This window comes from Contarinia nasturtii, unplaced genomic scaffold, assembly GCF_009176525.2.
Source record: "Contarinia nasturtii isolate CC-2019 unplaced genomic scaffold, AAFC_CNas_1.1 Cnas_scaffold_350, whole genome shotgun sequence".
In the NCBI taxonomy this organism is placed as follows: Eukaryota; Metazoa; Arthropoda; class Insecta; order Diptera; family Cecidomyiidae; genus Contarinia; species Contarinia nasturtii.
The window spans coordinates 3,374,097-3,389,549 of record NW_022197705.1 but is presented as its reverse complement, the minus strand read 5'-3'; the positions used below and the strand labels follow the sequence as shown (position 1 = coordinate 3,389,549).

General features: G+C 32.8%; 1 protein-coding gene across 1 annotated transcript in view; it reads right to left on the bottom strand.

Moving 5' to 3' along the window:
• LOC116337990 (homeotic protein Sex combs reduced) overlaps positions 1-10,068 on the bottom strand; it is a 28,343-nt gene extending 18,275 nt beyond the window's left edge. The window contains exons 1-2 of the mRNA XM_031762999.1: positions 9,115-10,068; positions 4,692-5,578 (exon numbers count right to left, since the gene is read on the bottom strand). Of these exons, the coding sequence (XP_031618859.1) occupies positions 4,692-5,460 (769 nt within the window). The 5' untranslated portion in view covers positions 5,461-5,578; positions 9,115-10,068. The remainder of the gene's footprint in view (positions 1-4,691; positions 5,579-9,114) is intronic.
• Positions 10,069-15,453: the final 5,385 nt, after the last annotated feature.

Here is a 15,453-nt window from a genome sequence, read left to right as displayed (position 1 = left end):
GACTATTCCGTTATTCCATCGTTCATTCAGAATAAAAGGAGGAAAACAACGAATATCGAAAAATGTCGTAAATAATATTGTTGTAGACGCAATTAATAATTGTATGATCGTGTTTTATTCAACTTGTTTATAATTACAATAATTGCTTGATGAGAGGTAGAAAAAAACATTCTTTAAATAAGCCACAAATGGAAATGACTTTATTTCGTAAAACATTGGCAACGAAACCGTTATTTGCCAATGGGGAGACATTATTTTACCAAATTTTCGATGTCAAGATCCACCAGAAAGAAGCCAGAAAAACATGTTTTCTCCAGAAAGTACAAAAAAAAAAAATTGAAACTTCATGGAACTGGCTTTTTTGAATTGGTTGCTTCGAGAAATCGAATTACTTTTGTAATGGCGCTGGCTGGTTATGGCCAACGAACAAGTGCAATTATATTGTTCAAAATGAACAAATTTTCCGGCATGCAATGTGAAACGGAACAACTAAATCAATGTGGCTCAATAATTGCTATGCATTGCTTTTGGGTGTAAATCAAAAAAAAAATTTATATGGAAAAAATATATTACAATCACGTAAATCGTAATAATTTTCGTTGACTTTTAAATACCAAAATTAAATTTCGGTAAAATTGCTTTATTAAGCAAAAAAAATATATTTATAATATGTTTCGAAATGAGAAATATATACATAATTTTTGTGATGCCATTTACATGCCTGCATTTCACTGAAATTGCCCACTTTTGTCTCATGGAAATTATGCTGATTATATTCCATCGAACCGAGTTTTTTTTAACTGGAAATTAACAATTAGTGAAATCATTATGCCGCATCTTCATTTTCATTTTACATTTTTTTTTCACGAGTGGACTCTTTTCGTGTTTGTTTGTTTCGCAGCGAATTTTCGTTGTACACACCAAATATGGCCGTTGGTAACAGAACAAATTAAATGGGCTTTCGATTCATCCGAAATGATTTCACTTGATATGTAAATCAGATACATGTAGGTTTTTTTGAGGAGGGAAATACCTTGGACACCATTTTATATCGAATATTTTTTCTTCTCTTTAAATTTCTTGTGCAACAAACAAACACGCATTTTATGCTAATTTTAGCGTAAACAAAAAAAAAAAACAACAACTTGCAAAAACGATAACATTTCGAACGTGAATTTCAAGGTAACATTTATGCAAATTGTATTTTTCATCGGCCATACTTTTTCTAATGTTCAATTAATGGTGAAAACTGACTGGTCGTTCAATCTAAACAATGTATTTGAAACCAAAAAATATTTTTGTTTTTTATCAATCTTGGCACAGATTTTCAAAAGTTGTTGAAATCACATTGATTTTTATAATGACTCGTTATCATGGAATCAACACGAGTTGAATTAGGTGGTTGAATTTAAATCAAATCAAAATGGTGTTCAATTTAACACCTGTGCCATCAAATTCAAGTGAATGAAATGATACCCGTAGAGAAAGAAACGACAATAACAAAAAAGCACCTTTAAATTGAAATCCATCAATTTAAATTGAAAATCGATTAAATTTTACTGTTTAATTGAATGTGTATATTCAATTACAGCGTCGGCTGTCTACAACCATGGTTAGTCTTTGGCTCTTAAAAAAACCATACAATTCATTACAAAAAAAAAACAACAACTGGAAAATTGCATATGCGATTGCAACAACCTTCTATTTTCCAGATTGATTTCAATGCGATAAAAAGTCTGCTAATGTAAATGACTATTTCATGTTTGCATTTTTCTACCATGAGCTTTGGCCGTGTTTTTCCTTTCCTTTTGCTCCAATTGGTAATTTAATTTCATCATAAATGGCCGGGGAAGTATTTATTAGCTGCAAATTAGACAGAAAGGCTTCTGAAGTAAACATGTAATTTAGATATTGGTTGTTGCACCATTGCCATGGACATATAAGGTTTTCGTTCTTCATGTTTGCACAAATGAAAAAAAGAAAACGTTTACGCATTGGCTCGCCTAAGCGTTCAACACAATTATGTTGCTTCAAATAATTGTCGATGAAAAAAAATGAGAACCCCGGCACGCAGTTTGCGTGCTCTGTCATGCAGTGGCTTAACCGTTTTATGTCACGTTTGATGAAAATACATATTTTGTGTTCGTGAAAATTCATCAAAAATAAATTTGCACATAATAATTTTCGGTTGCATTCAAATAAGATGCACGAAAATAAAATTTCATTGTGAACAGCAGCCAGTGAAAATGATCCTGCCAAGTTTCGTTGCTCGTCAAATTTCAATTGCTCGAACGAGAAGATAAAAACAGCTTTGCCTTGAAGCAAATTTTCACAAAAATATTTTTAAAAAAATATGTTTTCGCTCTCTCCCCGTCCAATCATTTTTATATTATATTTTTTTTTTTCGTTGATTATCGAAAACAACAACAATGAAAAGATGGCATTAAAAATTGCATCCAATCATTGTTATGCTTTTTGGTCGTTCATATTCTCTGCTTAATTTAATGTAACGAAAATAATTTAAGTGTCGTGACCAAAATATAATTAAATCAATAGAGAGTCTACAGCATAAAATGACGACAAGAGAGAGAGAGAGAGTGTTCTCTACATATTATTCGAATAATTGCGAAGAAAATTTATTTCTTTAAAAATTTATGAACAGAAAATTATAAGGAAAATTTAACATATATTTTTTTACTTGAAATGCAGTATGCAACCGAATAATGTGTATGGCGTTTTAACTGCGCAAAAATGATAAATGAAAATTTAACTTCAGAATAATAATCTTTTAATTGAATCAAAGTACATGGGTTTTCCTTTTTATTTTTCTCGCTACATTGAAATTAATTGGCAATAAACAAAGAGCAAGCGACACGCCGCTAGTGCGAGAGAGAAAAGTGATTGCGCCGCGTGTAAATTGATTCTCATTCACTTTTGTGTTCAGTAAAGATTTTTTTTTTCATTTCTTCGGTGTTTGATTGAACATAAAAAAACTAGATCGCGCATAATATACGGCGTACATTCCGAGATACAATGATGAAAATTCATGTGTCAGTTCGAATAACAATGTTAATTGATTTCTATTTTTCTCTCTCTATCTGTAGGTTGATTTGAATTTAGTAACGATTTCTAGTATATATTCCAAGTGTGTAAGTCAGTTTCACAGTGTAACATTACTGTAAAAAAAAGTGTAATGAATAGGTATTAATAATAAGCTAATAAGTACAATTGGCCACGAGTCCGATTGATCTAAACAAAGCCAAATGGCAAAGTAACTGCCAGAAAATAGTTCCACCGGTGTGATGTATTGCACCCAAATAAAAATGAATATTAATCATTTTGAAAAACATAGAGTCTGTTTCTTTCGATCAGCGAATTGCCACTTAAAATCGAACACTTATGTTCTTGACTGCACTTTTGGCGTAAGTAAAAGCGTGCAAATGAAAATTAACAGTTTCATTAATGGTATTTTCGACACATTATATTTCCTGCGAAAACGAAAATGCGCGCAACAAACACCGTTAACGAGATGAAACAAATAACACCAATTATTACACAGGGAGAATGTCAACAAAGTCAACGCATTGTCTACTTCGACATTTTACCCGACAACACATTATAATAATGATTATTCCCTTCCATTGTTTCCCCACAAGCACATATACTCAATGGAATGGCAAATTCCATTAAGTCTCTCATCGATTTTTTTTTATTTTGATATACGAAACAAACGTATCCAGCTCTTCATACAGACGAGTAAAATTCCGCAATGTTCGTTTAAAATTAAAAAAAAAAAATAGAGATGAAAACGAAACGCTTCATGTTCAAAAGTATCATTCATCAAATTCCTTTCTGTCATTCAAACTAGCAGACGGGCTACAATTGAAATATATGCGCAGTGCATGGTTTGAAAGCAACCGCTCAAAATAAATGTAGGGCACGAAAATGCCAAACAGTTAAAAAATTCTTTTGAAAAAAAAGGAACCGAAAATCATTTGGACGTGCGAAGTGTGAAAATTAAATATTTCAAACGCTTTACTCGCTTGTAATTCATTTGGAAACGTGCATTAGTTATTTTTTAAAGGATTTTTTTCGAAAAAAAGCTTCAAGGAGATCAACAAACAGTGAAAATCATCGAAGGTTTGCAAAAAAATGTTGAGTTTCAAAGAAAATGTTACATCTTCAAATCGGAAACAATTTCAATTTAAAAACGAAATTATCGGGAACGAAAAGAAAATGAATTCTTCTTAATCTTGACCACTTGACCAAATGAGAGAAAAAACAAGCCGCTACAATGAAATAAGCTGTAACAATAATTGAGATTGGTAGAAACAACATAATTATATGTGTGTGGTTGTATTTGGTCCGATGATAATTATATCGTTGTAAATCGACAGTAATTGGTATTCAGTGTGGCTAAATGTTGTTCATGCGTTTCTAGGCATTAACTGTCGCTGGTCGATCTGTCTGAGAATGTTCAACATATCATTTATAATGCTCGTGCCTACAATAAAACATGCCCGCATACACGCTCATACATTCACATTCACTTGTACTTGTCTTGAATCAATCAAAGATGGACACATTGAAATCTATACTATATTCTACTTGTGTAACCGAAATGGAATAAGAATTGAAAATTGAAAAAGTGGTAGTGGTAGTGGTAGTAGTAAAAGTGATTTATAACTTACTTGTGCCGATATGTACGCGTTTCATCCACGGATAGATTTGTGGTGGTGTACCTTTTTTGCCTGATCCATTTTGACTGCCACCTGCTTCGTTGCCGCTTTCACTGTCCGTGTCCGAGTCGCCGCCATTTGGGCTGTGCATTGACATCGGTACATTTGTATGATTCACATTATTATTATTGTTGTTTAAACCTAATGGATTGTTTTGATTTGTTGATGAGACATTGCCGCCACCGCCTGCACCACCGCCGCTATTCTTGTTCAGCGAACGGGCCACATTTTCAACAACCGTCGGCGATAATTTCGGTGAAATATCACGTCCAGTTGTCAAATCTTGTGGACTTGATATGAGCGATGTTGTATTATTATTGTTATTATTGTTGTTTGTTGCACTGATTTTAACCGCGTCCGGATCATATTTACAACTATTTGGATTCATTGCAGGCTGTTGCTGTTGATTCGGCAGCATTAATCGTTGTGGTTGTGGTTGCAATTGTGTATAGTCGACCATATCATTTGGATTTTGTTGTCCACCCAAATTGTACGCTTGATTTGCATAGTGCGCTTGCGGTGTATTCGAATATAAATTTGGCGTATAGGCCGATGGTGGAAAATAATCATTATTTGCTGATGCCTGATTATTGCCCGATGAGGTAGATGTATTGTTACTTGTATTATTTCCACCGTGTTGTCCTAGTTGCGATTGTGGATAACAAGATGCCAACGAATTGACAAATTGATATGAAGACATTGCAAAATTCTCTGGATTCATTTTGGATACCGTTGATGTTGATTGATTTTGGAGTGGAAGAGTAAGTCGTACTTTTTCTTCTTCTTTTTCTCAAATTATTTTTTTCTTTGTTTTATTGCACACTGGGTCTTACACTTGTCTAGAAAACAAAACAAACAAAATAGATAAAAAAAATAATTAATTTCACAAAATATGAAAGGGTAATTTCCACTTGTTTTATGGTTTACAAGTGAAAATGTTTGAAGAACTTCCATTTCATTTTAATTACGTTTTATGTATTTTAAATTATATTATGCGCGAAAATGTTCACAACATTCAGGTGGAACAAAATGAACAAGAAAAGTACCGAATAAAAGTTTGCAAACGGCGAAAAATGTCGGCCATTTAATCAAACATGAACACACGATGCATTTTACGAACCAAACGTTAGAGGTCGTATTTTTGATCGCGTATTAACAAATATCAGCACGCAACAAAATATTCGACATACAAAGGAGCACAAGCAAATGAAAAGAAAAGAAAAAAACATGGAAAAAAAGAAATTTTTTCGGTTGAATTTTTGCCGTTTCTCTACTCATTCCGGTCGCTTTTATTCTCATTTTTGATCGGTCATTCCATCGTGCTCAAGCATGATATTTTTTTTTACTCGTTCAGTATGATTTCGATCATCTTCAAATTGCTGATTTTTTTTCGCTCTCTCGTTGTATGTATATGTTTTATTTTGTTTCGCACAAGTCAAAAAAACATTTTTCGCACAAGTCATTCGGTCATCCAAGCTTGAAAAGGAATATAATTGTTGTTGTATTGACGATCGTGTGTTAATCACACACAAGATTGCCCATTGGCTTAAAATTATAGGTTTGACCAGTTTCGCATTCATGTTTCTCCTTTTTATATATTTTTGTTTTATCTTATTCTTGATTTTTTCCCTTCGGTTTCCTTTTTTTGCATTTATTGGAAACTATTCTTTCAACGTAATTTAATGGAGTGTTTACTATAAGCAAAACGAAAACGCGATGAAGTTTCACTCGAACCGAACCAGTTATGTTCACACAAATAAAAAAAACAACGGGAATCCAAAGTTTTCAGTGTGACGTATAAATTCATGCTATGCAATGCGTGCAAAGGAAGAAGCGCAAAACTCATTTCGAAATAACCCTTTTCCTCTGCTAAAACATTGTTCATTAACCTTTGTGTTCGTGCAGTTCAGTATCGATTTATTTCAATTTCATTTGAAAATCACATCTTTTCATCCGTTCAAAAAAAAAAAATTCTCCATATTCTTCATTGCGCTTCCGATCTGCATTTTTTTTATCAAATGGTTTCTTTCATCACATTTTCAATGGGGCATAATTTTCGTAATGTTTTTTTTTTTTTCAACGTAAAGAAGTAATCGAATGAAACACTGCCATTGTTAACGGGTAATCGATAATAATGACTTAATCAAGTTCACTTGAATCGTGGATAAAGTCGCTGCAATATATCGATCAATAAACGTTTTGTCCATTTTACGAACTCATGCCGAACAGCAAAGAAGGCAAAAAAGTAACGAAAAAGAAATGGGTCGCAATAAAGTGATTTCCACATAATATCGCGCTGTATCAACATTATCAGATTTATGGTGAGCGCAATGTTTTCATGCACTTGAAATAAAGTCTTTGTTTCGCGCGCGAACGAATCACAACAATCATATGATTGTGCCGTTATTCGATTTACAGGTATATAATTTATTTAAATAACATTTAAGACGGCGAAATCAATTTAATGTGAAAATAATCAATAGCTTCTCGATGCATGGCGAGATTAAGCTTTACGAAAAAAAGGGTGGAGAACACTTTCTTGTAGGCAATTTAAAAAAAACGATGAACCGTATCTAGTACAAACACATTGAATGGAACGAGAAAGTAAAATAAAGGGAACGAAATTCAATTGTTATGAAACACCAACAATTATTTCGAACTTCAAGAATAGAATTTGAATCAAGATTTGAATATGGCAATCGTATAATCCAATAAAGTACCCATGAACTTTCAAGTTTTTTTCTGTTGGTAACCGTTCTTTATTTCGTTTAACATTCAATTTGGGGGGAAGACAACATTGTCTGTGGAATTCGAGAGATTTTCTTGAGATTTCGGATTTTTAAACCGATAATGCACATTTGCAAAAGCATCTATTATTTGTTATGTTGTGGTTTTTCTTACAAAGTCTAACTTGATTTAAATTTGCTCTGTAGATTTAGATTAGATCGACGATAGAAATTTGAATTTTATTTCAATTAAAGTGAAATTATTTCATTGTTAAGTCTGAATTTATTTCTTATTCGAGGAAGTTTTTCTGCAGAAAAAAAAACTTCGTTCGAATATCTTGTTTATTAACAAATGAAATAAATAATATGTTGAAATCAGAAGCCTAATAAATGCTATGATCATCAAAAACCACAAAAGATCAACAAAAATGATTTTCAGGTTGAAAAACATCCGTTTTATTCAATTTGTCGATTAAAAATACTATAAGAAGAAAGCAAAAAAAGCCGGAGAGATGTCATATAAATCATTTCGCACGATAAACATACACACGATATATACGCAACAAACAACAACACATTTTGACTTGATTTTTCCGCTTTTGTTTCTCTGGTTCTCTTTGTTTGAATTTGTCTCCGTTCGGTCGATGGTAAACGCACCGTGAAAATCGTTTTTGTGAAGAGCTCTACGGGCTGGTGGTAAAAAGGTTACTTATTCTTTCTCTCTGTGTACGTCCTTTGTCTAATATTTGGATTTCCTTTCACATATGGTGAACCAATTTCGGGGCATGATCAAATTTTGCTTAACATTAAATCTCAGCAGAATTAAGGAAGAGTATCTCTTTAAGAAATATGCATGACATTCAGAGTGACGAAACAAAAGGAAAAATTGAATTAAATATTCATAATTTGTGTGATTTCAATTTAAACCTTTTTTTGTTTGTTCAAAATTGGAACCAGACGAATTATTTTACATACCAAATTAAATCCCATTCTCTTTGCATTCGCTTCGAAACCAACAACCGATTTGAATTTAAAATTGTGACTAATGCAAACGTTTTGCATTATTGCCACACTCAAACCCTACTCGTTGTGTGTAGAAAAAAAAACACATACACACAGAAATTACATTTATGGATTTGTCAGATTGAATAAGAGAAAGAGAGATGCTGTGCGGTTGGTTGCGCTTTTTCATGTGCTTACTGTTGTGTGTGATTATGAGTTCCAACGATTTTATAGAACGATGTGAAAAACCGAGCGAGAGACAGAGAGGAAAAGATAACAAACAAAAATGAAGAAGAAATGCAATTCGAGCGCACTCCCTAACAATGTGAACAAGGCGAAGTAAATTGAAGCTATTAAAAAGTCGTAAAATTTGTAAGCACCTCATAAAATAATGGAAACAATACACAGGCACAATCCGCTGTTGATTTTTATTTAGCTCTCTCGAATGATTTATGCCATTTTAAATGCGGAGATATTTTTTTTTTCATTCGGTCGCGCAAATATTCAATATTCACACATTTTTTTTTTACTTTTTTTTAAATTCAATGGAATATCTTCATTTTTGAGGAAAAAGTTGTTGATTTTTTTATTTTTCCATTTTTTGCCAAAAATTTAAAGGTGTAAAAATTGAGCTTTTCACAGCCTACCTTTTTTTCAAAATTGAGATTTCCGTTGATTTTCTTCGCTTTTCTTTTTTATTCAAAAAAAGTATCTTTTTTTTACTTTGTGTCACACCTGCGATTTAAATTCACAAACTCCAAAAAATATGTTGTCCAAATTTTCTGTATCATACGATCACACTCCACTCGTCGTGTTCAAAGTTAAAAGCTGACAAGAGCACTGAACGTTCAATAAATATTCAATTTCCCACACTGTGATGTTTTTTTTATTCTTCTCTTTCAAACTATTTTACATCGTTCCAAATTGTAATTTTTTTTACGGAAGAGTAATCATATAAAATGAGATTTTCCACTTATGTTTCGTAGTTAAAGCAATTAAAATAAATGATCCTGTTTTGATTCTCATCTAAATCAGATGCAAAATGTTTTTAAATGTTTTTTTAATTGCAAATCATCTCCGTATTTTTTTCTGTTTTTTTTTTCGCCTCAAAATTTAATGATTTAAAAAAAACTGCACACAGTAATTTTACTGAGTAAATAAACGAAACAAATTGAACTGAAAAAGAACAATTACACCGGTACAATTGAAGAGTGTACAATAGCACATAAGATAAAATAAATCACTGATTTAAAAACACCAAAAAAAGAATAGTTTTTTTTGTTTGTTTGTTTGTTTGAACAAAATCGTGTAAATATATAAACCACCGCGTTAAATAAAAAACGAAAACTTCTTAGCAAAGAATATTGCGCTCGTTCAGTTTCACGTTGCCGTCGTCGTTCGTGGTTGAAACAAGAATACGATGGTGTTGTTTTATTTTATATCAATAATTACGAATGATGATGATAAAATGTGTAATGTTTTCTTGATTCCGATGTATATAAATTGTTCCATTTGCCCACGATAAATATATATATTTGTTCACTGTTTCGGTTTCGCTGGTATTTTTGTGTTTGGTCTCTGCGAGTGTGCGATTCGATGCACATGCGGCGCACGATTAATACTTAATGTTTCATTTGAATCGTACAATACACCAAAGTTTTTGAGATGGAGAGGCCAGCGAGAGAGCGAGAGATGTGACGGCGCACAAAAATATACTTCAATTTACGATGTGCGAGAGTTTTTTTATTTCATTCGTATCTGTATCCTCCACGACGACACGATGTGTGTGTGTATGATATATCCAACATATGCTAGTAAGCTACACAGTCAACAGACAAATGCCGAAAGAGAGACACTACCACACATCCGTTATGAACGAACGGGCTTCGATTATGAGGTTGTATTGTATTTCGATGCCACACCGATGATTGCTCGACTATTGCGCATAAGAAATACACATGTACACAAACGTACTGCCAATGGCAACGATACCATACTATTTTAAGAAAATTCAATGCGTATGTGTGCATAATCGGCCTTTCTTCAACCAACAGCAATAGCTGTGCTGCACACCATAAATTTCCGTTTAAATATTTGAATATACATCAATACACGACCATAAATCTTGATGCGGTAAGAGCAAGTGAAATGACTGAATGCCGTAAATCATACGAGCAATAAAGAGGCAATTATCGTTTGGCCTTGTCTCGCACACAATCACCTCGAATCGTTTCACCAGCAGTCGTTTCACTCGTTGATCGGTCGCATATACGGCCATGTGTCGACGTAAATGTGAAACAGACAGATCATGCTGTTTCGCCGCGCAAAGGATAAAATATAGACAAAGCGTGTGAGTTGAAATGAGATGGTAGACAATCTATGCTATTCCTTAAGAATTCAATGCATTTTATCGATCATGAATGAATTTTTTAAAAGCAAAATTGTCAAATATCAGCAAATTTTTATCATTCTTTGTTATTTTAAAGATAAAAAATCATAATATCTCAAAAAACTCTCAACAAAAACATCATCAACGTACGTTAAAATTTCAAAAATTCAAAGTAATCGCACGACGACGAATAGAAGAAATGAAAAGACGAAACACATATGAAAACCACATAAAACACTGCTATCTCATTCCAATTGCCTTGTGTTGCGTATTTTCTATCGTCATTCTTTCGTTCCCTATCTCTGTTCGTCCCGTATGTGTGCATACATGAGTTGCGTACTAGCGTTCGTTCTGCCTGCTTTGCCACACTTCGGTTTATGTTCGCTGTGCGCAGCAGCACATATTTTCATTTAAAAGCCATAAATTTTGGTTTTATACGATAATGGGCGGCGTCTCAATCATTTTGTTACCGCCTTTACTTTGAAACATGTGCGCGCTTTCCGTCATCAAGAATTTGATACGAACTTTTTTTTTCTTCTATCGTTTCATTTGGTCGTTCGTTCATTTAAATATTATCTTTATGCTCTTTTCTTCACTGAAATTCTTTTTGATCGTTTTTATTTTGAAGCGTAATGAAAAAAAAAACTCACTCGAGAATATATTCACTGAACAACTCTTTGTGTGTGCCTTGTGTGTGAGAAGTTTTGATTATAGCCAGTAGCCAGTAGACACTTTTTAAAAATTTTCGATTTTTATTGTTTTTTTCTGTTCCTTCTTTATCTCTTTTACTTGACTTTTGTGTTTATTTTCTTTTGGATTTTTCCATTTCTGTAATGAAGAAGAAGATGAAGAAAAAAATGCGGCCCGTTTTTCGTTTGTCGATCTGCTCGGTCTGCCGTTACTCGACGTTTTCCTTTTGATTACATATTATTTTCGAATCGAAAAAGTGGACTGTAGTGGTTTTTGTTGTTGTGTTTTAATTAAGAAGACACCAAAGTTTTTTTTTCCACTCATTTTCTCCCCAAAAAAGCACGAACTTGATTAAAATTGATTAAGTTGAATTAATTACGAATTCATTCAAATTGAACGAAAGAGAAAAAATCAACAACTCAAACTGTGTGTGCGTGTGATGTCATTTTAACCATGTAAGTATTTTGGAATTTCACTTTGGCATATATTTGTTTAGTTCAAACCGCGGAGGGAAAGAAAAGAGTCACATAAGTTTTAATTGAATTTTTCTTAGGAAATGTCATTGGTTTTATTGTATTTTATTGACTTTGAAATTTTACGTAGGTTTTTGTGCTAGATATCATTTTATTTGTCATTGACTTAATGCAATTACTATAGGGCCTTATACGAGTCGTACACTTTTCAATCGAAATCAATAAGAAAAAAAAAACTCCAAACGTTAAGTTAGTTTAAAGTATGTGTTTTGGTTTTGAAAATCACTTACAAACTGAATCGAATGCATTTGCACAGTGTGAACCAGAGCATGTGTCTGTCAAGCCGATTTGCTAGTCGAAAGTCATTGAGGTGATATTATAGTTATTCTTAATTGCTAATGTGCCAAAATCTGCAATGTCTAGCTGTGCGCAAATGAATTTTTGCGAAGAGCCATTTTTGAATACATGGAATACTTTTTGTTTCGAATTGTTGTGTGATAAAAAGGGAACTTTTTCTAAATAAAAAGAATGTCTTCGACAAAAAAAACACTGTTGCTTTGACCTTGAACAAAATGGGTTATTTCTGTTCACGACAAGCCTTTCGTTTGCATATGTCTACTTTTTTTGAAGAAAGAGGTAAAAATCAAAGGTGTACAAATGTCATGAATGGCAACAATTCAATTTTTCAAAAAAGAAACACACGCTGCGAAAATAGTACAGAGATTGTGTGCTATGAAATGACCATAAATGGTAAAGATGGTAAAAACCTAAGCGATTTATTTGCAGAATTGGATTAAATTCAATTGAATATTAAAACAAGAGCGTTTATTTTGAAAAGAGTTTATCTTTCACCTATTGCTTTCAGAGTACGCATTGACACAGTATGTGCAAACAAGATTAGGCACATTTTGGGAATTTATCCAATTTTCCATCAATGACATTTTCAAATTTAGTCTCGGATAATTGTTTTTAAGTCGATGCAAATCCTCACTTATGGAATTTTAAACTAAACCCCAATAAATGACCAGTTGAGCTAAAAATACCTCTTTTTACCCTTTGAAATTCTTCCGAATTGAATTTTATGACTTTTACCAATTTTCAGGACTGAGCTTCTTGATAATTAAATAACAATTCTCATTTATTATTATTTTTAATTGAAAAAATACACTATTTATAGTTTCTTCGATAATTCAAAGCACTTCCCTCACTTTTGAAAGCGTTTTTCCATTCATGAAATCTTTTATGAAAATAAGCCGTACTTTTAAGTATGCGCTCAGCGCAAAGTATCTAAACTACAATTTCATACATGTATTTTCGTCAATCCTGATTTCATTGCAAAAGCTATACTGCAATTGAATGTATCCTGGGAGAAAAGAGAAAAAAAAGGCAAAAATCCAGGATAACATTTCATTTTTCTATTTGCACATAGATGTCTCAAGCGAAACCAAATCATATTGCCTCTCTCCCTGCATCGACAAATGGAATGTCTCTCTAATGGTTCCAAACAACTAGGGCAAGCATGTCACTGACTCTATGTTTTACGTCTCTGGCGATATTCGTCTCTCTGTTATTATATTTGGCAGTTATTCAATTGCTAACAGTACCAGATTTTGTAGCACACACCAAAATTCTATGGCAATACATGCCCATGTGTATGTGTGCTTTACGTATTTCATGCGATCATATTGCTGTAAATCATTTTTATTGCTACATAACATCAATTTAAATCAATTAGTGACCACAAAATATATAGGGCCCATCAAGTTTTCATCTTTCTTTTTATTTATCTTTGTGAATTTTCAAGATCAATATTAATATCATGTTGAGCATAACTGGCTGTTCGACTTTTTAAACGTTATACGATTGCTTTTGTTTGGTTTTGTTTTCGAGTGCATTTGATCGTTTCGTTTATATAATAACAGGTAGTGATTATAAATAAAGAAGTTTTGATTGCGACCAGACCACATAAATAACACCAGAAAAATTCTTATTTCATTTTTGTCAACTGAATCATAACCGAAAACTAAAATAAAAGACACTACACAATTGTCTTTCCATTTCAAAAGAACAACGACAACCACACGAACAAACGGTAATTGTTGTGAATTCAATAGAAATGAGACGAGATGCAAGAGGTAAAATGCTTGTCGCAAAGTAAACGCCGAGAATATATTGTTTTATTGCGAGCAATTACACTCGTAAAAATGTCAGAGCATTTTCTATATTCACTTGGTGTATTTCATTTTTACAAATTTTTTGTGCATTTGAAGCCAACAGTGTTGAAGCAACTATTGCTGTCTCGTTTTTACTGGTTGGACTGCGCCTGAGTCTGGTAAATTGAGAAAACGGTGTGTTTTAAAGCACACTTTTATTTTAATTTTGTTGTGTTTTTATTATTGAAATTTCGAAGCTGTTGAAGAACATTTTAGAGGGTGCATCTACCTATGACTTTCTGCTGCTTGAACACCGAATATCATTTATCATTCTGTCTTCACATGAACACCACATTCGGTCCAACTTACACAGCTGAGTGAATATCGCATAATTCTTGGTTATTTTGTATGCCATTTGTTTGGTTCAATTCGGTTTTGTTGTTCTTTTTATTTCTGGTCAGAAAATTATCCGATAAAATGTTTGTAAAAAAATTGCTCATGAGCGTGTGTATGCGGTTGTAAAAATTGAAAAAAAATTCTATCAAACCGATTGCTTATTTTCGTTCCACTAGATTTGTTCTAATAAAATTAGTCCAGTTCTGCATTTGTAAAGAAGTTTTGTTGTATGAAAAAGTTTTTTTAAACCGAATCAGAGTCCGAAATAGGTTTTTGTCTGATTTAAAGTAGAGATAACGTACAACAATGTTGCGCGATCATATTCCACCCACATTTGGCATAGTTTTGTGTAGTATGTTGTTGATGTTTTCAGTTGGTCGTCTTAATTACCTTCGAATATGTGAAACATTGTTGCGCTCATAGTAACATTTTGATGCCAACAATTTCTTGCTCATTAAAATCAAATCAAATTTTTTTTTAGAAAAACATCACATATAATAAGGCAATCTGTTGTTTAAAAATAATCATTCGATGTAATTAAAACTATAAAGAGAATTTGTGTCATCAATGTAGCACATGAGGCACAAAACCCCGTCACAGTAGAAGCAAAAACTTTTGCTTTTTTTAAAATACCCATTTGTCTCGTTATGCACACAAACGTTTCTGATTGGCAATATCGAATGACAACTTACTTAGAAATGAACTCAATGTTTCCCCCTACAAAGAAGGTCTTTGGATTTTAGTTGTCGTGCTCATGAGTAATTTGCCCATGACTTTATCCTTCCGGTTTGTGGAAAACTTTGCAAATTGAAGTTAAATGTTTTAGCGTTACCGGTCCCATTATTAGTCACGTGTTACTTCGAAAGTCTTCATAATTTTATTTTC